A 24,920-nucleotide genomic window follows, 5' to 3' on the forward strand; every position below is an offset into this window, starting at 1 on the left:
AGACTGGAAAAACAAGGGGAGTTCATTCACCTACAGCCTGCTTTCAGTGCCATCTCCATGCCTCTCCGACCCCAGAATGACATCACGCCCCTGGGGGTGAAATGATTTAAAGAAGAAAATTACCAGTTCTGATTATTTCCTTGGGAGGCCACAGTGAGCAGCTTCCAAAATGATGTATGTGAAATCCAAGGAAGATGGGGATGGATAACGTTGCACTGGATGGGAGGTGCACTTTTTGGATGCAAAAGATGAAAGCAGTCTGCAGTGCTTCTTGTGAAGCAGAATCGTTGAGGAGAACAAGATTTCACACAGATTGGGATAAAACAGGGATGTTCATGCACCAAGCAAAGCTGAGATGGAAAGTTTTAGGACTAGCACTCATGGATTCCTTTTGTTAAGCTAATACACTGAACCTACATACTGATCCCTACTGCTAAACAAGCCAGCCTGAACCACAACAAAAAAGCACCACCGAAGTTCTGAATAATCTCCCTATGAGAACCAGATCCCATAAAGGACCGAGTGCTTCTCAGAGGTGTTCACTGAAAAGCCTTCTGGATCAAGAAGCTCCCTTACATGAACCTACCCAACTCCACCTTAAATCCACCCCCCCACAGCCCTGAAGGTTTCCTTCAGGGTAATTAAGCACGCAGTGAGTTAAGAAGTGGAACAAATCTGAGGAGGTACCCATTGCACAGGTGGGTGCAGCTTGCTGCTTCCTCCAGGGCTTTTTCCTCCTGCATCTCCATGCACACCTCATGCCCCAGCATCCTGCCCATGGCAGTGGTTCACAGCAGTGGTTCACTGTCGTCCCCTCGTTTCTCAAGCAGCAGAGACCTCAAGGCTTATTGCATTTCCAATGGCACACCTGTCTGCAGGCTGCTGCTATGCCTCAGCCCCTGGAGGAGTGGAAATCTCTCTCAGCTTTGCATTGCCACGAGCTCTGATTTTAATTGGAGGACCATTAAGTGGGATGCAGGGCCTTCTGCCTCCTGTACCAGCTGCACAGTGCATGTTCCATCCTTCTGTATCTAGGATCCTTCAAGAGAAGGGTGGTAATGTTTGGGAAGATTGAGGCTGTGCCACGTTTTTGCTGCTCTGTAGCAGAGCAAACAAGCAGAGCACAGGAGTGTTTATTGCAGGATCTTCTTCCCTAGGTGAGCAAAACCTGCGTGGATGGGGCAGTAAGTGGATGGAGCTACATGTTAAGCAGTGTCTTTTAGAAAGGGCACGAATAAAACACTGCAATCAGCCCCATTTGGTTTGGGATGCAGCTGTGCTTTATGTCCTTGCTGTGTGAGCAGAGGTGTGTGGTGCTTTATCCCTGCCTTATTTATGAGCTGAAGGAGAATGCCTTGTGAAATGTGAATGGTTCATTTTAGGCAGTGGCACAGTTTAAGGTGCCAAATGCTTTCCAAAAAGGGAACAAATGTGTATCCAGCTCAGTTCTAATTGCTCCAGGGCAAAGGTCTGTGCCACCTCCAGGACATCAAATCTGTGTACGAGACAGAATCCTCAGCTGTGCCATTACAGGTGGCTGTTGTGAAGATTAGGAAATCCCTCATCTTAGGTAGGAGGAAAAAAAAGGAGGTGCATCTGGAGAGGTTTACACTGTGTTAATGCTTTCCAGCTCCCAGTCCCAAGAAGCTTTCCACGCTAATTAATTAAGAGTCAGATTGGTCTGTCTTCAGCCACGGACAAGCAGCAGCACAGGCAGCGTGGGAGCCGAGCTGATGTTGGGACTGGAGCTCGATGCAGGGCTTGGCTGCTGGTTGGATGCCCTGCGCATGGAGGTGAGAAGCAGGGAGGCTCAGTTACAGGACACACTGCTGCACAGTCCCTGTCATTTTCTTCATCTCCCATCCAACTTCCCAGCACACGCTGTGTGGACCTCACAGCACATCCTGCAGCTGTTCCTGCCTCCTGCTTTACGATGGCTCAAGGTGGCCCAGTATAAAGATCTTTGGGCTCTTCTACACCCATCCCTAACCCAGAGGCATGGCTCTGTGTGCTGATGCTGCTCCCTGCAGTGCAGAGCATCGCTGCCCGCTGCCCAACCTGCTCCATCCCACCAGCAAAAGCTCACAGTGCCCTCTGCTGCACTCCTTCCCCTCTTCCCAGTAGCAAAAAATCACTCCCTGAGATAGGAGTGTGTGCTGTCCTGCCTCAGTCCTGGGGCACAAACGAAGTGCTGGCAGGAACTGCTGTCCTTTGCCAATAACCTTCACCCTGCAGCTTTTCGTTGCTCCGTAAAACAAACAGCTCCTCGCTGCAGGAGTGCAGCCGTCAGTCTTTGTATCTGTGCTTCTTCAAGTCCTCAGCTCCTGCAGCCAAAAAGGAATGGATGTAAGCAGGGAAAGCCGACCCAGGCTTCATACTTTTGGCGTTCGAGGGAAGAATTAAAAAATAATAATCTTGCTTTGACTGGGATTCAATTTCCCCACGCGGAACAAAACCGACCTGCAGGCTTGCAGCTGCCAGGGCCACAGGAATCTGCTCGCCTTCCCTGGAATCTGGGCATTCCTCTTGCACCCATCTGGGGCTGCTCTGCACATTGTCACTCAAGGGCAGGCACGCCCCCTCCGAGAGGCTATTTAAGGAGAAGCTGATGTGCAACTTTCTCCAAAGGGAGACGAGAAATCCCGAAGAAGAAGAAGGCAGTGTGGGTCAGCAGGCTGAGTGCCTCCCTTCCCTCACTCGGGATGTCTGGCAGCACAGGGACAGCTGCCCACACTCTGCTTCTTCTGCTCCTTGCCCCTGCCTGGGTATGTATGTCTGTATGGCTGATTGCTCTCTGCGTGCTGCAGCTTCTTGCCTCGGTGCATGCGATGCTTTGGGGATGTCTGTCCACCACCGCCTGCCTGGAGCAGCGGGGCTGCAGGCAGAGCCCTGTGCACACAGAGCTGCACTGTGCAGAATGACTGAGGGTAGCAGAGCTCACTTTGCTGAGCTAAGAGCCAGCCCTGCTTTGGAAGAGGATCGAGAGGAGGCATCGCTGGGTTTGCGGCACTGCGAGGAGTGGGTCTCATAGCCCACAGCATTACCATCATCATCCTCCTGCCCCGAAAACCCATTTGCTCCTGGAGTGGTGACCCAAGGAGGAAATCAAAGCACAGCCCCTGCAGGGCTTTGGGTCTGTTCTGTGGCCAAGTGCACGCACAGAGCAGCTGGTTCTGCTTGGATGTTTGTGTGCAGCACAGTGCTGCTATGAGCGGAAACGCTGCTGCGTAATTAATGTGTTTGTTAGCATGAGGTCTAATTGCAGTGTCTTTCGGGTCGGTGAAGAAGTCGGGTTGGCTGCTTTGAGTGCCTATTTGTGTTAATAGGTGCAATAAGCTCCTGATCAGGTTCCACTGCTGCTGGCAAGCGTGCTCTGTCCCCTTTCCTCCCGAAACGGTGCCCTGTGCACCTGGCTGAGATCTGAGGGTTATTTCTGGGGTTTGGGGTGCTTGCTGCTCCTTTCCCTGCCTCAGCATTGGTGCTATCACAGCCATCCTACAAACGATAGCAAACCCTGTCACTGTGCTGCTCCACGGTTATCAGGGATGTCATCTTTGTCCCTCAACCTGCTGCCTGGGGAATGGCACTTGGGATGCTCGATGCACACAGCACAGCACACAGCCGGCACTGCTGCACCTCGGCCACGCAGGGTGCTCAGATCGCTGCTCTTCGGGGCTGGGACGAACCGTGGGGCAGAGCTGCAGCTGTCGGATGGCGCCCCAAGCGCTGCGATGGGAGGAGAGCAGGAATTACCCCCAGTAATTGGCTGTTTGCAGCGTGGGAATAGCCGCGTTCTGACTGCTTTATCTTCTGCCAGTCTTGGAGCGTGGAACAGAACCAATTCTGTGCTTATTGAATTAACCCCTGGCTCCCAAAGCAAACGGCCATCCCAGCTCCCAGGCTCTCCTTCCCCAGCTCTGTGAGTGCAGGGCTGAGCCCAAACCTATTGTAAGGCACTGCCATGCTGGCTCCCTGCACTGCAAACTGACCAGGAGCTGCAGAACTGCTGCAGTGTGAACCCACATCCCATCCTCACACCTTCAGAGGGAGAAGTTTGGGGTGCATGCAAAGCAGGGAGCACATCTTGCCTCTTTCCCCAGCTCAGTGGGAGCTGCCAGCAGAGCTAACCAGGAGCAGGGAGCATCAGCACGCCAGGTTTGGGATCTCACTTCCCTGAATCTTCACCTCGCTCTGTTATGCTGGTTCTGCTGCTCCTGAAGTTCACAGCAATGCACTCTTAGCAGAAGGAAGAACAAAGCTGTAGTGAATCTGTAGTTGGGATCCCACTCAGTGAATTAAAGGGTGATTTTAAGGACAGACCCTTCAGCAGAGGGGAATCAAGTGCTGGTCCTATGGGGAGAACCCCTCTGCAGCTGGGTCCGTGGCCGTGGTGGGGAAATGCTGTCTTTGTGTTATTAATGGTTGGTAGGGAAGCTTTTGATGTGAGTGAGGAGCAGGAGATGCAAAAAGCCCCAACTGACTTTGCTTGGCCATTAAAGCAGCAGCAAGGAGTCTCAGCACATCTGGGCCAGGAGGACTGGGTGGGGGAAGGAGCTGACAGGTAGGAAAACCTGTAAGAAATGAGAAGAGCGCTGCAAACATGGAAGAGTTGGGGCTTTTGCACATGGCTGGGGGAAATGAGTCTGGGGTCTGAGCCTGGGTGTTGTGCTGACTGCAGATGTACTGGGGAAGCAAAGCTGGGTGCTTTCTGAGGTGAGTTCTTAAGGAAACAAACAATGATTCATGATGGCAAGAAGGAAAACTCAGCTGGCTTTAATTCCCTTGGGTTCTCTGTTGTGCAGAAAGAGGTTGTTTTGGTTTGGTTTGCAGTGGGAGAGATATTTTGGGTGTTTCTTTATATGGCCTGTGGCTGATGCTGTGCTGGAAAAAGCTGCTTGTCATCGTTTCTTTCAGTGCATGGGTTGCAGCTGAATACAGGCCCTGTGCTAGGAATGCTTTGCCCCTTCTACCATCTATCCCCCCCATCTGCTCACGCATGGTTAAACAACACCTCGTGCATGGAAACCAGCAGGACATCACTGCTGCATTTTCACTGCATTTAATGCTTTACTGCCATTATTGGTAACAAACATAACATCCAAGGAAAGCTGTTCACAGGCAGGGCTGGGCAGCACCCAGTGTGACATCAAAGCCATGCTGAGTTCCAGCTGGAGCTGCTCTATAAAAGGGGAGGGCAGAGAGGATTTCTGTGGGTGTAAGAGGGGACACAGCAGTGCTGGCTTTGGGTGCATCCCATGTGTGTGCCTTGCTTCTTTCTTCTCTGGACGGGATCTAATAATGCTCTCCTGCAAGCAGTGCCGCGAATCGCTTGCTGCTCATCCTTGCTGTGTTCTTGCCTTCAAGTGGAGGCTGAGCTGTGTGTGGGACTCCAGGCTGCTGCCTGTGCTGTCAGTTCTGCACTTTCTTCCTCTGAGCTCCAGCTGTGTTTATGCAGAGGACAAGCCGGGTGCTGGGAGCTGCAGGCACACAGCTGTGTGCAGGCGGGGGACGAAGCTCCGTCCCATCTGTTGGCTGTGCAGACGATGGGATGCCCCGAACCAAATGGATGTTTTCATTCCTCTGGCTGCACTGTGGCACGCTCACTCTCTCTGTGGCTTCTCTGCCCTGCAGGTAGGAGCTCAGGGCTGCACGTACCCATGTCAGTGTCCTTCCCAGCCCCTGCAGTGTCCCGCTGGCACCAGCCACGTGTTGGACGCCTGCGGCTGCTGCAAGGTGTGCGCCAGGCAGCTGGGCGAGCTGTGCTCCCTGCAGAAACCCTGTGACCACCACAAGGGACTCTACTGTGACTTCTCCAATATCCACAAAGGCAGTGGGATCTGCTTAGGTGAGAGAGCCACGTGTTCTGTCCTTGTGTGCTTTTCTTTTTTCTCGGTGCCTGCGATGCGGGTGGGAATGCCTGCAGCCCTGCAGGGGAAATATTCACGATGAGAGCTTTACTGAGAAGTGCTGCTGCACGCAGAGCCTCACCCAAACCTCACTGCCTTGTGCTGGAATTTGGCGTTTTGTGCTCCGCTGCTTCCCTGCAGGAGGCACGGCGTAATTCTGGCTTTAGCACTTGGGTGCAAATAGGTGAGCAAATAGTCTGTGTACGCATAGGGCATGAGAGCTGCTGAGCCACGTAAATGCAAATGCAGACCTGTTGTCTCCCAGTTAGTGCTGGTGCTGCTTTTCAACCTGAATTGGATGAATTGAACATGTTGAGGGTGTTTTCCTCACTCTTTTGAGACACCGTGATAAATTCTCTGCTTAATTTTCCTCCCCTTGGACACAGAATCACAGAATGGCCAGGGTTGGAAGGGACCCCAAGGATGATGAATCTCCAACCCCCTGCCAACAGGGCCACCAACCTCCACATTTAATACCAGACCAGGTTGCCCAGGGCCCCATCCAACCTGGCCTTGAACACCTCCAGGGATGGACGGGGCAATCATCATCTTGAGAAGACACAGCAGCTTCCCAGTGCTCTCTGTAGGCACTCATGCTGCTGAGTGATGCTTAATGGGGTCAGTGAATGTGTGATAACAATCAGGGGGTGTAAGATGCATGCTGCCCAATTAAGGCTGGAAATGAGATGTTTATAGCAGTAGAATCATTAGGATTGAGAGTAATGAAGTCATTAGGATAGTTTACATGGGAATGTGGAGAAGTCTCCATCTCAAAGACTTTATATGAATATTGGACATTTTTCTTAAAGAAAATTCTCTGTAATCACTGTGAGGTGTGGATTTGCAACACAGATTTTGGAGTGATAGTCCCAGGTCTCTGCTGTGTAGGAAATCAGACCCGTGGTCTGAAGGTCACAGCTCTCCTTCCTGCCTTTAAATGAGATTGTCATGGTGAAAATGGCAGCTGAATGTGGAGCAGAACATCTCCCACAATATGAGGGTCTGGGAGCTGATGTCCTCAGGTGGTGCTTCTGTCCCATCCGTTCTGTTGGAAGGTGGGGAATTCTGGAAGCGTTGTGGGTATCCGGATAGGAAGGATGTGGTGGGAGCAGGGAGAGCAGAGAGGTGCCAAACTATTTCAGACTGAGATGCTTCGGCCGTTTCTCACCGAAAGCATTCACCAAATGGGCTTTGCCTGTGAAACGCTTGGGGGAAAAAAATGGGCTGGTACAAATGTAAGAACGTGTGAGTGCTGTTAACGCCGTTGCTATGGGTTAAATGTTGCTGCCTTTCCTTTTTTGCTGCTTTAATTTTGATCGGGAAGGAGTGAAAAGCTCAGAGGAGGCCTGGAGATGAGAGACACAGAGATCAGAGCAAACAAAGAGATGGAAACGCTGCGGCAGGAAGGGAGACGGTCATCAAAGGGGATGATCACAGCAGAGCCACGGAGGTCATAAACTCAGTGCATTATTTTCCTTTTGCAGCCCACCTGCAGACGTGTGGGGAAGCGGCTGTTCTTAGGAGAACGTTGCCTTTTGGTCTCTTAAGAACAGCCAGGAGCAGAGCTCTGTGCAGGACCGGACCTTAGAGCATCACTGCTGCTCCCACACCTCCTTCTTCTCCTTCCTCAGCTCGCGAGGGCGCAACCTGTGACCTGCTGGGCAAGGTGTACCACAACGGGGAGAGCTTCCAGCCCAGCTGCAAGCTGCAGTGCATCTGCCTGGATGGGGCCATCGGCTGCATCCCGCTGTGCTCAGCCGACCTGCGCCTGCCGTCCCCCGACTGCCCCCACCCACGGAGGGTGAAGATCCACAACAAGTGCTGCGAGGAGTGGGTCTGCGAGGAGGGCAGCCAGGAGGAGCGCTTAGAAACTGTCATGGCAGGTGAGAGACGGGCGGATGGAGCGGTTTGCTGGGGATTGGAGCGGAGCTTGAGTGCCTGCGGTCACTTTTTTTGCAGCTGGTGGCTCTCGCTTGGTGCAGGGGTTTGAGCTGTGTTCACCCGCAGGGGTGTTGGGTGTTTGCTGGGGGTGGTGGCCAGCACCTCCCCTATGAGGACAGGCTGAAGGAGCTGGGCTTGTTCAGCCTGGAGAAAAGAAGGCTGCGGGGTGAATCATTGCAGCCTTCAGCACCTAAAGGGAGCCTACAAACAGGAGGGGAATCAACTCTTGGAAAGGGTGAGTGACAGCAGGACAAGGGGAAATGGTTTTAAGCTGAGGAAAGGGAGATTTAGGTTGGATGTCAGGGGGAAATTCTTTATGGAGAGAGTGGTGAGGTGCTGGAACAGCTGCCCAGAGAGGCTGTGGATGCCCCGTCCCTGGAGGTGTTCAAGGCCAGGTTGGATGGGACCCTGGGCAGCCTGGTCTAGCATTAGGTGGGATGGTTGGTGGCCCTGCGTGTGGCAGGGGGTTGGAGATTCATCATCCTTGGGGTCCCTTCCAACCCTGGCAATTCTGTGATTCTGTGATCAGAACAGCAGAAGCAAAGCCAGGTCTCAGAGCAGCCTGTAAGAGCTGAAATCGATCCATCAGAATTACAGAACACTTTATAGAATTACACAGATCACAGAAGCATGGAATCACAGAATGGTTGGGTTGGAAGGGACCTTAAAGACCCCCAGTTTTGCCTCCCAGCGGATCAAGCTGCCCAGGGCCCTATGGGGTACCTGACCTTCGTGTCTCTTCCTCTTGGCTCAGTTTTTAGGGAGGATCCCGAGCACCAGCCAGAACTGAACAACCTGCAGGAGAACTGCTTGGTGCAGACCACCGAGTGGAGTGCGTGCTCCAAGAGCTGCGGCATGGGCATCTCTGCCCGGGTCACCAACAACAACCCCCAGTGCCACCTGGAAAAGGAGACGCGGCTCTGCATGGTGCGACCCTGTGACTTCCCCTGGGAGAAAGCCAAGGTAGGGCTTAGGTCCTTGTATTTAAGGGCTTAGGATATGCTCTGTGCTTCCAGTCTCTCTGTGCCTTCCTGCACAGTGGTGGTTCAGATTGAATATTGGGAAATAGTTGTTCTGTGGGGGTGCAGTGGCACAGCTGCCCAGGGAAGCGGTGGAGTCACCGTCCCTGGAGGTGTTCCAGAACCAGAGATGTGGAGATGTAGCACTGAGGGACGTGGTGGGATGGGTTGAGGGTTGGACTTGGTGATCCTAGAGGTCCTTTCCAACCTCAGTGATTCTACGGATGGTGCACAGCCCAGGTGAGCTTTGGTCTGATCGTCACATTCATGTTGACCTGTTTGCTGCTGTTCTTCTCCCTAGAAGGGAAAGAAGTGTGTGCGCACCCCAAAGCCCCGCCAGCGTCTTCTCTTCGAGTTCTCAGGCTGCACCAGCACCCGTTCCTACAGGCCCAAGTTCTGTGGCAGCTGTGTGGACGGGCGCTGCTGCACCCCATACATCACCAGCACTGCTGAGGTGGAGTTCCGCTGCCCCGAGGGGGATTCCTTCCATAGGAAGATGATGTTCATCAAGGCGTGCTCCTGCCACTATGACTGCCCCCGGGACAACGACATCTTCCTGGCCACCTACCATAGGAGGATGATTGGGGACCACATGAAAACAGACAGGCAGTAGCTCTCTGTGTGCCAGACCCACAGGACAGGGTGACACAAAGGCTCTGCAATGTTCTCATGGCTGCATTCCGGGGCATCGCCACCTCTCCCTGCTCTGTGAGGGGCTTTGTTCTTCACCACGGCACCGTTTGCCTCCTGTGGTCCTGATGGCCTTGTTAATAACAGTGGATGAGGGATCGGCCCCATCTGCCCCACGCTGCTGGCCGACAGCACACATCTGTGCAGAGCTCAGCACAGGAGCTGGGAGGAGCTGCCACCTTAATCTGTTCTCCCGTAGACTGGGTGGGAGAGCGGAGCCATTGAGAGCCATTTGGCTCCAGCCTGGCTCCAGAAGGAGCGCATTGGGCACAGCACCCTGTGCCATTCAGCTGCCCACACCATGCAGCCAGCCCAGAGAATGGGACAGGGGAAGTGCAGGAGGTCAGAGCCAGCTGGCACTCCCAGCCCATTGCCAGCAGCACGGGGCTCTGATGTGTGCTGCTGCAAAGCCACTCAGCGAGGAAAGTGCTGAGGCCCCATGCTGAGCTCCCACTGAACCTCTGAATTATTTTTGGTTAATTAGATTCAACAAGTCAGCAAAAGCTCTGCCCACCCTTCGCCCTGCCTCGTGCTTTCCAACAGCAGCTCTTTGCTCCTGGAGAGGCCAGGATGCCCTATTCTCTGCACAGCTGAAGGCTGTCTTTTCTTTTTACAGTTCAATTCCTCGTGTGCGGGGAGGATGGCAGCAAAGCCAGGGGCACAAGGAGGCTGCGGGGTCTTATTGCAGGAACGCTGTTGTCCTTCAGAGCCTGGGAGGTTCTTTCAGAGAGGAGAAGACCCAGCCAGGGGTAGTTTCCTCCTTCAGACCCAAGGAGCATTTCTGCAGTGGGGCACAGCAGGGCTCCTCGTGGCAGCTGGCAGTGCAACGACCACGTCCTGTTGTCCCCTGTAGTCCCTTCAGAAGCAGCTCTGCAGGAGCTTTGGCTCCATGCACGCAGCGGGGCTGGAGCTGCATTTCAGCTCTGTGGATGTGGGTCAGGAGCTGGGGGGGTAGAGATCAACTCAGAGCTCCCCAGGGGGAGCAGATCTCCTCTGAGGCTGGGCAATGACAGGGGGAGCCCTCGGAGCTGCGGTCCTTCAGCTGGGCTGCCTCGTGGCGCTGAGGACCCACAGCCAGCAGGGTTCTCAGCAGCCTCGTGCGTTTGCTTTGTGCCGATTTCAGTAGAAACACGCAGGGAAAGCCCTGACCTCGTGCCTCCCCACCTCTCTTTATCCCCACTGCTGCAGCCCAGCAGGATTACGGGCCACGCTGCAGCGCTGAGCCCTTCTCCATCCCCATTCCAAAGCAAAGCCGTGGGTCCGGCCTGATCCAAACCCACAGCAGCTGTTCTCCCTTTGCAGCCCCTGATGCATTCCTTCCCCCCCCCCAGGCTGCAAAACTCATCTCAGCCCCCTCCTGCTCCCACCCTGTGACCTTCAGCCTGCTGTGTGTCACCAGTGCAAACTGTACGTAATTGACACGATGGTTCCTGATGCTGTTTTATTTTTTTAAAGGCATTTGTACAGGTTTTGTATCCTAACCCCTAAATCGGGGCGTTTCCACGTTGTAGATTCTCCTCTTTGCCCTCCGGCTCAGTTCTGGGCTTTTTTTTTTTTATATTTCGAGCACCAAACTCAGCCGAGGCTGCACTTCACACCAATAAATCTCTTTGTTTTGTACATCCTCGCAGCCCTTCGCGGGGAGGGGTTTCCAAGGGCTCCCCGTCCCGCACTGGCGGTGGTTGCGGCAGCTGAGCGCCCGCTCACCAAAAAGCCGGCAGCACGAGAGGCTCTGCGACAGCGTAGCGGCTCCAAACAGACGGGGGCCGTGGGGGGGGGATGGGGAGGAGCCCCCCGACGCCGTCCACCCCGTATCAGCGGCGGCCGCGTGTGCGGCTGCGATACCCCGGGCGTGTCCTTATCAGCGCCCGCCGGCAGCGCGGGTCGTTGACAGCGCTGGGTCCGCTGCGCGTGGGGACGGACCGCGCGGCGCGCGTAGGGGGGAAGGGTCCCCGCTCCTTATATGGCGCGGTGACGTCACGGAGCACAAACTCGCGACCCCGAACCCCCGCGGGGAGATTTCCCGCCCGCCGCCCCGTGACGTCACGCCGCACCTGCCCGCCCCGCCCACTGCAGCGCCGCCGCCGGCCCCTCCCCCACGGAACGCCGTGCCGGTGGGCGTGGCCGGCGCGGAGTGGGCGTGGCCAACGGCGCGGGGGCGGTGCGCGTGACGTCAGAGGGGGCGGGGCCGGCGGCGCAGGTGGAGGCAGCGCGGAGCGACCCGGTGAGCGGGGGGTTGTGCGGCGCGTGCGGGTGGTCGCGGCGCGTGCTGCGGGGGGAGGCGGGCGCTGCGGGTCCCGGCTCCCATTTGTTGCTGTTGCGGGGCTGCCGCGCGCGGCTGTTCGGCGGGTTCTCAGCTGCGGCGCTCGGGGTTGCCGCGCAGTGTCCCCGTTCTCTGCTCGGGCCGCGGTGCGAGCGGCGGTGTCCGGGCTGCGGGGTTGCCCGGGCTGCGGGGTTGCCCGTTCCGGGCTCGCCGGGGTGCGGTGTTCCCGTGCGGTGTACAGCGGGGGGCTGCGCTCTGCCGTGCCCCCATCTCTCCCAATAGCTGTCCCAGAGGCGTTGGGGCATTGCTCGGCCCGCCGCTCCGTCGAAGTCGCTCCCCGTGCCCTCCCAGGCGGTTCCCGAACGGCACGGCCGCCTCCTCCGTCGCTTCCCGGGCCGCGGTGCCGCTCGGCCCTCAATCCTGTTCCCTTCCCAGGCCATCGTTCTCCCGCATTGCCTTTCAGAGCCGTCCGCTTTCTGCTGATATCGCAGAGGGGACCGAACGTCCCCGGCAGTTCTGCAATCTCATCCCGCAATTCCCTGCCCGTCCCGTGCTGATCCCATCCGCTCCTCCGAACCGGGGTGGTTCTGGTTCCCCGTGTCCCGGTGGGCTGTGAGCCAGAGTTGCAGGGGACGATCGCTATCTTTAGGTCGGCGTTGCAGTGCAGGGTTGTGCCTTTGGCTCGGCGGCCGCCTCGCTGGGGATTGATTTACCCGAGGCTTTTGCTTGGGGAAAATGAACGGGCACTGGGAGCAGCGGGGCCGGGTGATGTGAGCAGTCAGAGGGCAGGGGATGTTCAGCAGCCCCTCTAACCTCAGCTTCCCTGCAGCAAGGAGCTGCGTTGAGGCAAGTGAGGCTCTTGCTGGCTGCTCCCCGGAGCCCTCCCCAGCCCTGCAGCTCTAATGGTGGCACTGATGTGTTCTGAGAGCCGGGCTCGGTGCTGCTGCTGCCCTGCATGCCCTCCTTCTGCACGGTAATCGGGTTGGCCGTGGGAGTAACTTGCAACCGTGCCAGAGTTTCAGGTGTCACAGGATTGAGGTTCCCAGCTCTGCTTAATCCTGCAGCCTCTGCCCCACGCGTGCTGTGCGTGCTGCGGGTCTGCAGCCCCTCTGTGCCCAGCCAGAGCTCGTGGGGTTTGGATTGAGGTGTGCAGCCGCTCCCTGAGCCCGCTCAGATGCGTTCCCTGCTCAGCTCTGCAGTCCTTTGCATTCCCCACTCAGAGTGGGGCGTGATGGGAGCAGAGCGGCAGCGAAAAGTTCCTCCGTTGGTTGAGCTGCATCCTCAGGGCTGTGCTCCAGGTGTTCCCTGCGCTCTGTGCTTTGCTTTGCCTCTCCTTTAAGAGCAGCTCCCGGCCTTCTTGAGAGGGTTTGGCACCGCCGAGCTGCAAAGTGCCGCCTCATCTGCAGCAGCGTGGAGCTGTCTGCAGTGCAGCATCACCTGGGCCCATTGCTGGGGGGTGGGCGAGAGGCAGCTGCCCTCTGGGTGGAGTTGGAGCATTCCTCACGTGTATAACAGAGGTTCTTCTGCTCTTTGTTTGCAGCCGTATCCCGTGCTGGTAGTCCTGTTGGAGTGCAGTGTCCGTGCTTTGGTGCAGGGCAGCGTTTTGGCTTTGTTCTTTGGGCTGCGGCGGCTGAAGGTTTGGGGTTGGCTCGTGTTTGGCTGGTGAGGCTGAGTCAGGCTGGTGCTGTGGCCAGGAGCAGTGCGGGGTCGTGGGGACGGCTGCTCTGTGACAGTCGGGGTGTTGCACCCGTCGACCATCAGGGCTGTCACCCCGAGGTGGGCTCTGTGGGGTCTGCATGAAGTGGGCTGCGTGCTTCTTTCCACTAGAGGCTGCTGATGAACAGAGGATCGGCGTTCCCTGGCTCTAGATGAGCAATAGGGTCTGGAGTTCTCAGAGCTGCCCTGCACGGCTGCTCTCCTGCCGACCCACGGTAATTCTCTGTGCTTTGTTAGGTCTCAATTAGGATGCAAAGGGGCTCGGCTGTGTGCACTGTGTTGGGACACTGATGGCAGCTCCCAGCCCTCTTCCCTGGGGCTGCCTGTGGCATTTTCCCAGCTGCTCATGGTAGGTGCTGAATGTACCCTGTGCTGTGTGCTGGGGGTGTGTGTGCAGCAAGAACTGCTCACCCCTCCAGTAGCAAAGCTAGGGGTTGGTTACAGGCTGTAGGGAATAGCTCACTGCATTGGAGGTGCCCATCAGGCAGCAGGTAGGCTCTGCTTGGGGCAGCGGCTCGGTACCTGGTGCTGGGACAGGTTGGAGTCCTGGAAAACCTCAAACCTTGGGAAGATGATTAATTGCTGAACAATTACGTGTGAAGTGCGAGGTGCTCTCTGTTGCGTGCTGAGAGCCATGGTGGAAGGTGCCTGGGAAGGAATTTGCACCCAACCTGCTGTGGTGGCTGCCAGCTGGCTCCAGCCCCATGCCATGATGGGCATGGCAGTGGTTTACATAACACAGGGCTTGCAAAACAAGCTGGAAGGCCTGGAAAATCCTCCTGCTGTTGTCATTGCTCCAAGTTGTTGAACTTCCTGGTTGGATCTGTGGATCTAATTATTTTATTTGGGGTGGGGGGGACGGCAGGGAATGCACTCTGTGAAAAGAAAAGGGTGTTTGAATCCATGCCTGCTCCTGAGATGAAACTATTTTTGCTGTTCACAAGAGGTTCTGAGCAGCTGCTCCCTGCTTTATAGGGCTCTTGGTCGATCCAATTAGCGTGGTTTGTCTGCAGCCCCCTCCTGCTGCCCCTGGGGAAAAGCCTGGAAAATCAGTTGTGTGTGCAGAGCACCAGGGGCAGCACGTGCACCATCTGGGCTCCCATCCACGTGTGTGCCCAGGAGCACGGAAGGGCAGGTAGAAGAGGCTTTGTGTTGCCTAAGCTTCACGTGAGCCGTTCAAAAGGCAGAGCTGTAAAACTGTCTCTCATTTGTGGCTTTTGGGAGAAGGAGAGGTTGGAAGGGAGCTTGGATTTGCAGTGCTGGAGTTTTCTGCCTCTGCCTCCTCCTCAGTGTTTTGGAGGCAGCTGGGAAAACATGCCTGGAGGATGCTGAGCCCTAGAATCAGATCATCCAGTTCCAATGCCTGCCACTGGGGCTCACCATTTTAAAATCAAGCCCCAGCTCTGCCCCTCTGAAGCATTTTAGGGAGCAGGGCCTGTCCCTGCTCTTCCCTTTGCTCATCCTAAAGCCCTTTGCAAACACAAAGTCACTGACATCCTCTGCAGCATTCAATTAAATTAATGAATCCTATTAAAGTGTTCTCTGCTGCTGTTTGTAAATAGGTGACTAAGGAACTTGCATTTCCCTGCAGGTCCTGGGAAAGCCTTGTTGGGGGAGCAAGGAGTGAGGTCAGCACCTGGTAGTCCACTGAGCACGTGCTGAGATTTGGCATCCTGGTAAGCAGCACAAGGGGGAGGATGCAGTGATGGTTTTACTGCTTGTCAGCCAGCACCAGCCTTTAAGGGCTTGGATTTCTGTGTCCTCCCTCCAGACATCCTTGCGGACAGGTTCAACTGCTTGTTGGCATTTCAGAACTTCAGGGCAGCTTCCTCCCTGCAGGAGGAGTTTGTGTTGAGCACCGTCCTGAGTCATCCCCATGAATCTGCACAAATTCAGATGCTGACTCTGAAAGCTGTCCCTTAGAAACACCGACTGGAGCCAGGCTGAGGCAGACGTGGTTACTGCAGTGCCTGGCTCTGGCAGTTTGCACCTCCCTTCCCCTACAAACTCTGCTCCCTTGCCTTGTGTTGCTTCATACGGGGCTGTGACTGCAGCTCAGCAAACCGTGGTGGTTGAATCCCAGTGCTGCTCCTCGTGCCACCTGGCAGCACTGGGCTGGATGAAGAAGCTCATTTGCACGGGGCTGTTAATTCTCTGTATGTTTTAATCTCCATGACCATCTGTGTTCTTGCCTGCGCTGGGGAGATGGAAGCTCGTGGGATTTATTCTAGGAGGTGGAACACAGAGAGGACTGTTTATTCTGTGTCTGTTGAAAAGTGCCCCGGGTCAAAGCAGGACAGCCTCATTAGCTCTGGGAACGGCTGTTCCTGTGTCTTCAGGCAGGGAGGGCTCTGCATGGCAGCAGCTGTCCTGTAAACGTGTCTGTTGAAAGTGGGGGGCCTCATGAACGCTTTTGAGCAAGGCTCTGTGATGGGCTTGGCTGGTGCTGTGGGCTGGTTTGTGGAGAAGGAATGTGCTAAAGCACCTCTGGCCTTCCTTACAGCCCAGCCCAGGCTCTGCCGGCCCTTGGGGTGTGATCAGTGCTCTGCCCTGGTGAGCAGCATGGGGTGGAACTCAGATTTGGGCTTTGGTGAGACTCTGCTCCTCTGGACAGAGCTGTTCCCATGGAGCACCGCAGCCAGGACACCAATATCTGGGGGGGGCTGCAGTACCATCTCCAGTGAGACTTGTGTAGGCTGCTGCTGCTGATGGAGGCTTTTTTGCAAGCAACACCTGAAGTCTTACTCTTCTTGGGTCCTCATGTTTATGGGCTGGGGCTCTGCAGCTGCTTGCAAGGGCCTTGATTGGGATCAGGGTGGCCGGGGGCTGTGCAGGTCCATGAGGAATGCCCTCCCTGCAGGGCAGCACTGCCTGCACTCATCCAACCCAGAGGGAACTGTCTCTGCTCTGTAATTAAGCTCTGTTCTGCTCCTGTTCATCACACTAATGAGTGCTCCTGTGGATGTGCTCTTTGCAGCATTGGTGCTCTGGGTCCCATGTGTGGCTTAGAAACTGGAGGTGGCTTTCCATGAGAGCTGTCTGCAAAGGGCAGCTCCATCTTTGTCCCATTGGAGTGAGCTGTGAGGGCTGGGAATCCTTGACTTTTAAAGGCTTTTCTTGGCTGTACTTTAATGGACTGTATTCTTGCATGCTTTGAATTGGTCTGCCAATGTGCATCCCACCTCTTGCTTTCTTATATGGGAACGACCCTCCCTGCTGTTCATTTAGGCCCTGGATTGCCCCCGTATGGTCCTTGGGTGGAGGTGCTGTCCCAGCCTTCGACTGAGGCTGCCTTGAAAGGAGAACTTCTTGTGCCTGATCACTGGGCTCTGACACCAGCAGATAGGAACCTTGAAATCAAGCAGCACTGTACTGAAATTGCCCTGCTCCTGCTCTTAGGGCTCCTGAGCTCACTGGAGATGACTGCACAGAGATGGTCAGCATGGTGTGGTGGATGTGATGTCCCATGGACACGTCCCAAAGGATGGGAACGAACCTGTGCCCATCCTCTGGTGCAGCTCAGTGTCCCACATGTGCTGCTCTGTGCTTGTGTCAGACCATGCCCTGGGCTGAGGACCATTTGGGGGCATTTTGGGACTCTGGTGTGTGCCCACCAGAGCACACTGCTGGCCTGGCTGTAGCTGAGAGACCCGTTGCTCTCTTGAATCTTTTCATTTAGTTAACGATCCTTTTGTTGAGAGGATTAGGGTTTAGAGGCCTCTGGCAGAGCGTTAATTAAATTAGGTCTGTGGGTGTTTTGTTGAGTTTTTGAAGCCCACTAGAGGGCTCAGTTGAAGCCCTTTGGAGTTGGGGCTGGAGGCGTGCTGTGCCAAGTCCACCCCCCCCCGCCTGATGAAACCTAAAAGAGAAGTTGGAAGTTATGCAAGGCCATAGGAGCTGGGGTTGAGCTCACTGCTCCTCCAGCCCAGCTGTGCCAGGGGGCACCTGAGCCACGCGGGCAGCCCGCACTGCTGGAGCACACTGAGCACGGGACGGCGGTCTCAGTGCCTTCTGCTTTATCAGCATTAGGTAACGAGCTGATTTATTATTATCATTTTTTTTTTTCCTTCTGCACTTGGTGTTTACATTTCTAAGAAGTGGCCCGACGTGACAGTCCGGTTCCACCTGCTGTTCTGAGAAAAGCCAGATGCTGCAGTTCACTTACGCGAACTCCGCGGCACCGATGGCGTGAAGTACGAATGTGAGCACTTTGTGGCTGGAGGGATATTTGCAGCGTGTGTAGGGCTTTTCTTGTGTGGCTGGGACTGCTTACTGACCGGTGTCTTTTCTCTTTTTTTTTTCCTATGCACTGCCCTGTGATGGATCCTGGTGCCTGGCCTGCGCGTGCTGCCGTGCTGCCTCATCTCTGGGTAAGTGCTGCTTCAGGGAAAGCTGAAATGAACCCCTTGGGCTTTAATAATGAGCTGGCTTGTTTCTTCCATCTCAAAACTCCGGAGTGCTGGTTGTTCAAATAAAGTGGAATTTATCATGTGTTATGTGTGAATGTTTGAGATATTGAAAGGCATTTTGTATAGCAATGTCCAGGCTGGGACTGTGGGATGGAGTTGTTTGTGTGAGCTCCTGAGCTGACAGGACACGAAGACTTGGAGGTTGAAATTTTCCCTGGTAGCAGCAAGCAGTGCTCCCTATTCCTCCCCAGATTCCTCCCAAGAGCTGTTGATTCTAAATCAGTGCTGTAGTTGTGTAAGAGCCTCCCTGGAGGCTGCAGCTGTGCTGGCTTCCCCTGGGTAGAAATGCAGCTGTGTGCGGCTTTGCAGGGAGCAGCCTGGGGCTCTTCTTGCAGGAAATGCACAGCGAGCTTGGAGAAGTGCACCAGGCACTGATGCTTCCAGCTTATGGCCATGGAGATCCTTCTTTGCGCGGGGGAAAATCCTCTCAGTGCAGTGGGTTCGTGTGGTCTCTCAGCAGAGGTTTCGTGGCAGAGGAAGGCTCTGGGAGCAAATGACTTTATTCTCCACTCAGCATTATTACACAGTGCCTCAGAGGGGAGGGCTGGGGATGAATCAGACCCAAGTATGAACCTGTTGTTCTTACACAGAACCAAGTGAAGTGCTATCTTTGGAAGCTGCATGACTGTCTCCTGTTCTGAATGAGTGGTTTTTGCTACTGAGTCTCTCAGAGAAGGATAATTAACTAACCAGAGAATCTGCCTTGATCAGAGGTGCCAAGCTGCCATCCAAACCCCAAGCAGTCACTTGAATGCAGGATAAAACCCTTCTGCACAAAAGGTTTAACTGTGAGAAATGTAGGCAGGCATGTGCTAGCCAGGAGCTGGAGTTGAAGAAAAATGTAAGCAAAATGCAATGGATGTTTGTCAGTATTCCTGCTGCTTGGGGTTTTGCCCTGATGGCAGTTGAAACCCGGTGTTAATCTCAGTCAGCAAACAAGACCAAGTGGTACCTTGTTCAAAGATAAAGGTTCAGTGGATCACGGATAACCCTGACCCTTACCTCACAGAGAGATCAGATGGCTCAGGTTGCCTTCCATCCTTAAACCTGGCTTATTTGTGTAGTGGGGAGCATGGGAGCAGTGGTAAGTCAGTGTCTTTTCCCAGCCTAATAATAGTGTTGGGCAGCAATGCTGAGAGTACTGCCATCAGCTTCTAGAGGGAGATGTGCTGCAAAGAGCTGGAGAGCAGAAACAGGAAAATGTTGAGTTGCGTGAGCTGCAAGAGGAGCCTTTGGCATTTGGGGCTGTGTTCTGGACCTTCAAATATGTTGCTGTCATTTGAAGCCCATCAGGAAATCTTCAGTGAGGTCAGGGGAGGTGTGTGCTGGCAGAAAAATGTTCAGAGCTGTTTGTTGTAGAGGTGTGTCCTGCTGCTGGCATGGTGGTGATGTGAGCTGGACGTCGTCACCTCAGTGTTTACCTGCTCATGAAATCATTTCTCTCTTGCTTAATTGACTAAGGTATTCTTCTCCTAGAGAAGGTTGTTGCATGGAATTGTTGAACAGCTGTTGTTTTGTAAACTTGGGCCTTCCTGTAATGTGTATTCCAAGTATAGCTCGAAGAGGAAGAGCAAATGAGGTCTTTCACTTTTCTGCCTTCCAGTGAGATGTTCTGCTCAAAATCCCTCCTGGCAGTGAGGCAGCAGGGTATCCCTTCTGTTGTCCCACCCCATCAGAAGAGGTGGTCAGAATCCAAAGCAGTGCCAAGTTCTAGGGCTGGCTTTGCTAACTGCTTCCACTTCACTGCTTTGAAGGCAATGAAACACTTCTCATTGTAGTGTTTAAAATAGCAGCGCTGCCTTCTGAATTACCATCTAATTAAATGAAAGCAAAAAAAAAAAAAACACAAAACCCCAACAACAAAAAACCTCAAAGCATGTGAGCTCTCTGTATCCCTTGTTGCATAAGAAAAGCTGTTTTAGTTGACCTAAAAATCAACATTGCAATCCAGCCCTAACAGAGATGCTTTGCTCCCAGCTCTGTGGGCAGCGTGCAGCAGTTCCCACTGTTCTTGGAGAGCCATTCACACAGTGGCAGCTGCGAGCCCTCTTCAAAACAGTTATTCCCTTGAGATTTGCTTCCTTCCTACTTGATGGTTGCAGGAACCCTGCTGTGGAGGCAAATAATTAGAAATAAAAGATGGCAGCTTAATGATTATTAGCTTCTTTCTGATGCGGTGTGTGGTGGAAGCGGGACGCAGGGGTGAGATTTGGCTTCTGCAGCTATTGCTGCATCTCTCACTCGAAGGGTTTGCTGTGTGCACCGTGTTAACTTGCAGCTGTGCCTTTGTGGACCCACAGAATGTGCCCCACAACTGAGCTGCGTTATTTGTTTCAGTAACAAACCTTTTTTGCAGGGGGATTTTCAGCAATTAGCTGTGGCGATGGCAGCAGTTCAGCTGAAGCATTCTTCCTCACCCCTTCCCCTCCTGCTTTTTCATCCATACCCACAGCTTTCCTCAGGCCTTCTGATTTCCCCTTTCCTCCTGACCCCAGTGTTTGGGTTCTGCCTATAAATCAGAACTGCTTCAGGTTTCCTTCCTAAAACGAGCAGGGAAATATATGACCTTAAATAAAGCCTCAAAATGCTTTATTTTGTAAAGCTTCAGAGAAACTGGTGGCGATGTGATGTTACCCTCTGGGATTTTGCCCTATTGATATTAATCTTTTTGAAGCCGGTATCCATGACTGCCATTTTCAAAGGTTAATATACTGCATTTCAACTGAGCTTAGAAGTCTTTCTTTCTTTCTTTCTCTTTCATTTGTGATATGGAAATGTGCACCAATTAATCACTGCGCACCTGCAGAACTGCCTCTCTCAGCAGGCTCTGGCTATGCTGCATTAGGCTGTGGGATCATCTGGAGAGAGGACTCAGGGTGACAAATCTGATCCCGTTAGTAGCTTAAGACAAACCCTGCAAGGTCCACGGAGGTAGGTGGGGGAGCAGCACTGAGCAGGGTGCTTCAGCTCCTATTTATGGGAGAAATGAGGTGGGCTGTGCTCTGCTTACAAGCAGTATTTGCTCCATGGTGAATGTCTCTGGTTAGCTCTGGGCACGTATCCCCCACTAATGTGCAGGTCCAGCTTCTCTGCAATGTTCTGTTGTAGATGAGAGAGCTCTTCTGAGCACCTGGCTGTGGCTTGCTGCTAGGTTGACACTGCTCTTCCATAAACTCTGATCTAGGAATGCTTGCTTCCCTCTGTCTGCTGAACTAAATGCTCAGAGCCAAGGGATGCTCTGCCCAGCTTGAGGGAGCAGCAGTGCGGAGTCAAATCTGTGCTTGAACAATCTGTTGTGAAAGCTTCACCTACCCGTGCGGGGAGAAGCTGTGGTGCAAACCACACCTGCCTGGTGTTGTTTAAACTGCCTCTCCTTGCTGCAGTTTGACTTCTCAACCGTGCAAGGAGTAAATCAGCCACTGACGTTCTTTGTTTGTGGTGTGGCTCTTCCGTGTCCCTGCCTTAGAGCTGGTCCCTAGGTGGCACTAACTGTTATTTTTAGGTTTATTTCAACAAAGGCTGCATAGCTGAGCGTGTCCCCTGCTGAAGTGACAGCTGTGTCCCTGGCCAAGCTGGCTGCTCGTGTTTGGTGTAGAAGGCTGGCACAGGGCTCCTGCTGCCCAAACTCCAAGGTTTTTAGCAGCATCTCCTGGAATGTTTAGTGATGGATAGGGAGCACGGGCACACTGTGAGCATGCTCCTCTATTTCTGGTCGTGTCTTCTTTCCACAAAGGCTGTTAGGGAATGAAAAAGTGGTAAATGCTTGAACTGAGGGAGAGCTCACAGCCTGATGGTCAGCATCTCTTGTCTCTTTTGTCTCTTCCCATGATGGCTCCACATCCACTCTGTCTTTTCCAGAGCACGCACTAGTTGTACTCACAGCATTGCTTGTAATCTATGCCCTGGGGTTTCTAAGCACTTTCTAGCTCCTTTAAGTGCAGCCACTTGTATGCTTAATACTTCCTACCCAAACTTAACGAGGAAAAGTATTTTCCTCTCAGCATAGAAACACTCGCCATATGAAAACTCAATCCTGCAATCTTAAGCTGACCTCCTCTAATCTTTAAATGGGGCATCTTGGCAGAAACATGCTTTGCATGCTGTTTCTAAGCCCTGGAACAAAGCTGACTTTCCAGGGAGCTGTTCCCTGTGCTGGCACACAGCCTGGAGAGAGCCTATGCTCCTCTGCATCTATTTTATTCCTCCTCCTTCTTGGAGCTGGTCTGCTGTGTAGCAAAACATTGTATCAAATGAACATCGGCTTCTTTCAGATCAGTGATGGGGCTTAAAATCACCGGGTTCTGGGACTGGAATTCCTATGTGTACAGGAACCAGTGCAGCTTTCCCCTCTGCCCTTCCCATCTCCCCAGAAGGCACCCACATACACCAACCCAGTTCCAAAAATATAGAGTGGCTGGATGCTCATGCCCACAAGAAAGAACATGTGGTTTTAATTCTGCAACGATGGTCTTTAAATGGCACAATTCCTGTGGTTTAAAAAGAATAAAAACAAAAGAAAAACCCTCCAATAGAGGATCACATAGAAAAGACCAGGAGAAGCAGCTTGGATTTAGCACAACTTGGCACTTGCTGCCATGCTGCCAAGTGGATTCACAATAGCAAAGTCGCTAAGGCTGTTTGACTATGGAGCGTGCTGTTTGTCCCTTTAATAACCTGCCCAGCAGTGAATTGGTTGTTGGTTTTGGAGTGCTGTGGCAGGCTGGAGGAGGTTTATCTCTGCAGCAATGTTTAGTACAGTGCTGGGTGAGCGTGGATGTCCCAGGCTGCCATCACTGTGCACGCATGTTGTAGCAAAGTGATGCAGCGTTTGTTATTTCTTAGTGATTCTGTGACTATTTCTTGAATTTGCAATTTAGTCTGTTGGAGGTGAATTACTGGACTTTTTTTTTTTGGCTGTCTACCACTAAATCAAGATGTGAGCACTGGAGAAATTCAGCCTTAGCTGAAGCGCCCCTTCCCCCGAGGTGAATCTTCCATCAGAGCTGTCTTTGCTCTCCATCGCTGTTTGTTTCACAGTAAAACGATGCTTGTGAAGTTGAAGGGAGATTTCCTTTTTGCCTCATCCTGGCCCTCTGCTATCGGCCAGCTCTGCACCGCTGATGGTGACACTGAATCTGGAAGAGGAGCCAAGGGCAGAGGGCCAGCACTGGCACAGCAAAGCCACCTGCTCTCCTCCCACCTTGTTTGCTCTGTGAAATGGCTGCTGCTGCCTTCGAGATGCTCTCCTACTAGCAAAGTGGCACGGAAGCTGAACATGCCTACTGTGGATGCAAGATGTACAGCATACATACCACCAGCTTGCTTAGAACAGTGGTTTATAAACGATCCAGTTGGCCAGCTTCCTTTCTTTGTTTTCCTAGGGCTTGGAGCAATGCTGACTATTTCTCTTCATCCTAAATTCTCCTTGCTTGGGGGGAGGAAGCACCAATACCAGCATGCCACATAGTTCCTTTGTTTAGACTGGGAATTCCTCATTTAGAGAAGCTCCTTGGGGTATGGAGAGCTATGCGAAGTTCATTATTCGTGCTGGTAATGCTCTGAACACATCGTTCACCAGCAATGGCAAAGTGGGAGCTCCGTGTTAACGCACAAATCCTACCAGCAGGGCATCGGATCACCTTACAAAGGATATTTTTATGAAGAACTTACCTCAGCTGGAGTTAATCTGGTGCCGAGGAGCTCTTAAGATGCTGCAGGCAGACTTAGAGCTGTTTGCTACCTGTGTGCCCGTCACACAGACACACGTAGGGTGCTGTGCATCAGTCCTGGTTGGTTTGCATTGGGCAGTGCTTGAGGATCAGAGCACCCACACAGCAGCCCTTCAGCTCCTGCCTTAAAGATCACAAACAAATGCCTCGCGTGGATATAATTCCTTTCCTTAGTCCCGTATGCAGCAGCTGAATACCAAGAAATCTTGACTTATTAAGTCCCCATTTCTAAGGGACTCCTATAAGCGACTTAAACCAGGGGGGAGTTCTTTAAATATTTGCAATGTTGGCACAAGGCAAAACGTCCTCATAGTGAAGAATGTAAGAAATTTCCATTGCTTCCTCTGAGATTTCAGAGGTCAGCTTGGGGCTGTGCAGGAAGGAAGAAGCGAAGGCAGCGGTTCGCAGCACGCGTGCTGTCGGTGTTTTTGGCGTGTTTTTGGTGTAACTCACACTGAATTAGGTAACAAAATGATTTTCAGAGCGCCTTTCCTCCCTCCTCCCCCCGGCTCCTTTCTCGTCTCCCTGAGGTAACCCTCTCAGCTCTCTCCCTCAGACGCTGCTCTGCAATCTGGGTCACTGAGGAGGTGGCCGCTTGGGAAATACCGAGGCGAGAAGCCTCTTTCTGCCCCTTTTTTGCCTCCCCCCCGTTGAGACGGAGCCCCCCCGGCCGTGTGTGTGTGTGCGCAGCCCGGTCCCTGCGGACCGTAACGCCGCGGGGCTGTGAGGGAGCGGGGCGGGCAGCGGCACGGCGCGCCGCTCTGCTCAGAGCCCTGAGGGGAGAGCGCGGGGGGGAGGGGGGGGCACGCTGCCGCTCCCCCCGCCCTCCCCGACGGCCGCCGTTTCCCTTCCGCCAATAGGAGGGCGGCGCGGCGTCCCGCCCCCTGGGATCTACCAATGGGAACTTACTACAGTGTTGTGGGTGGGGGCGGGACCGGGGGCTGAGCCAGAGTGCGGGCGGGAGGGCGAGAGGAAGGCGGGAGGACGCTGCCGGCGGGCACGGAGGGGCTCGGAGCGGCGCTGCTCGGATTGCTTGGGTCCGGTTCGACCCGGCCCCGAGTCAGCAGCGCACCGAGGGCTCTTCGCAGGGCCCCGGTGCGCTGCGTGAAGGAGCAGCAGAGGCGGGTGGGTAAGTGCGCGTGCACGCGGGGCCGTGTGCGCGGGCATGGCGTGGCGCGTCCGGTTGT

At 53.9% G+C, this 24,920-nt stretch overlaps 2 protein-coding genes across 21 annotated transcripts in view; both read left to right on the top strand.

Moving 5' to 3' along the window:
* Positions 1–2,638: 2,638 nt before the first annotated feature.
* Positions 2,639–11,323, top strand: LOC116230061 (CCN family member 2-like). The gene is made up of 5 exons (XM_031594953.2): positions 2,639–2,765; positions 5,632–5,845; positions 7,538–7,789; positions 8,602–8,810; positions 9,168–11,323. Exons 1-5 carry the CDS (start codon positions 2,703–2,705, stop codon positions 9,477–9,479), a joined length of 1,050 nt encoding a protein of 349 aa, XP_031450813.2. The 5' UTR covers positions 2,639–2,702; the 3' UTR covers positions 9,480–11,323.
* A 351-nt stretch (positions 11,324–11,674) lies between these two features.
* EPB41 (erythrocyte membrane protein band 4.1) overlaps positions 11,675–24,920 on the top strand; it is a 72,797-nt gene continuing 59,551 nt past the window's right edge. For 12 of the 20 annotated variants that reach the window (XM_090123825.1, XM_090123827.1, XM_090123826.1 and 9 more), the window contains exon 1: positions 11,683–11,780. The gene's annotated coding sequence lies outside the window, so the exon portion shown is untranslated. Of the gene's footprint in view, positions 11,781–17,409; positions 17,565–17,764; positions 17,906–22,522; positions 24,863–24,920 lie in introns of those variants that run through there. The other 8 variants (XM_090123845.1, XM_090123847.1, XM_090123841.1 and 5 more) reach the window with 7 other exon arrangements.

This window comes from Phasianus colchicus, chromosome 24, assembly GCF_987193195.1.
Source record: "Phasianus colchicus chromosome 24, bPhaCol1.hap1.1, whole genome shotgun sequence".
NCBI lineage: Eukaryota > Metazoa > Chordata > Aves > Galliformes > Phasianidae > Phasianus > Phasianus colchicus.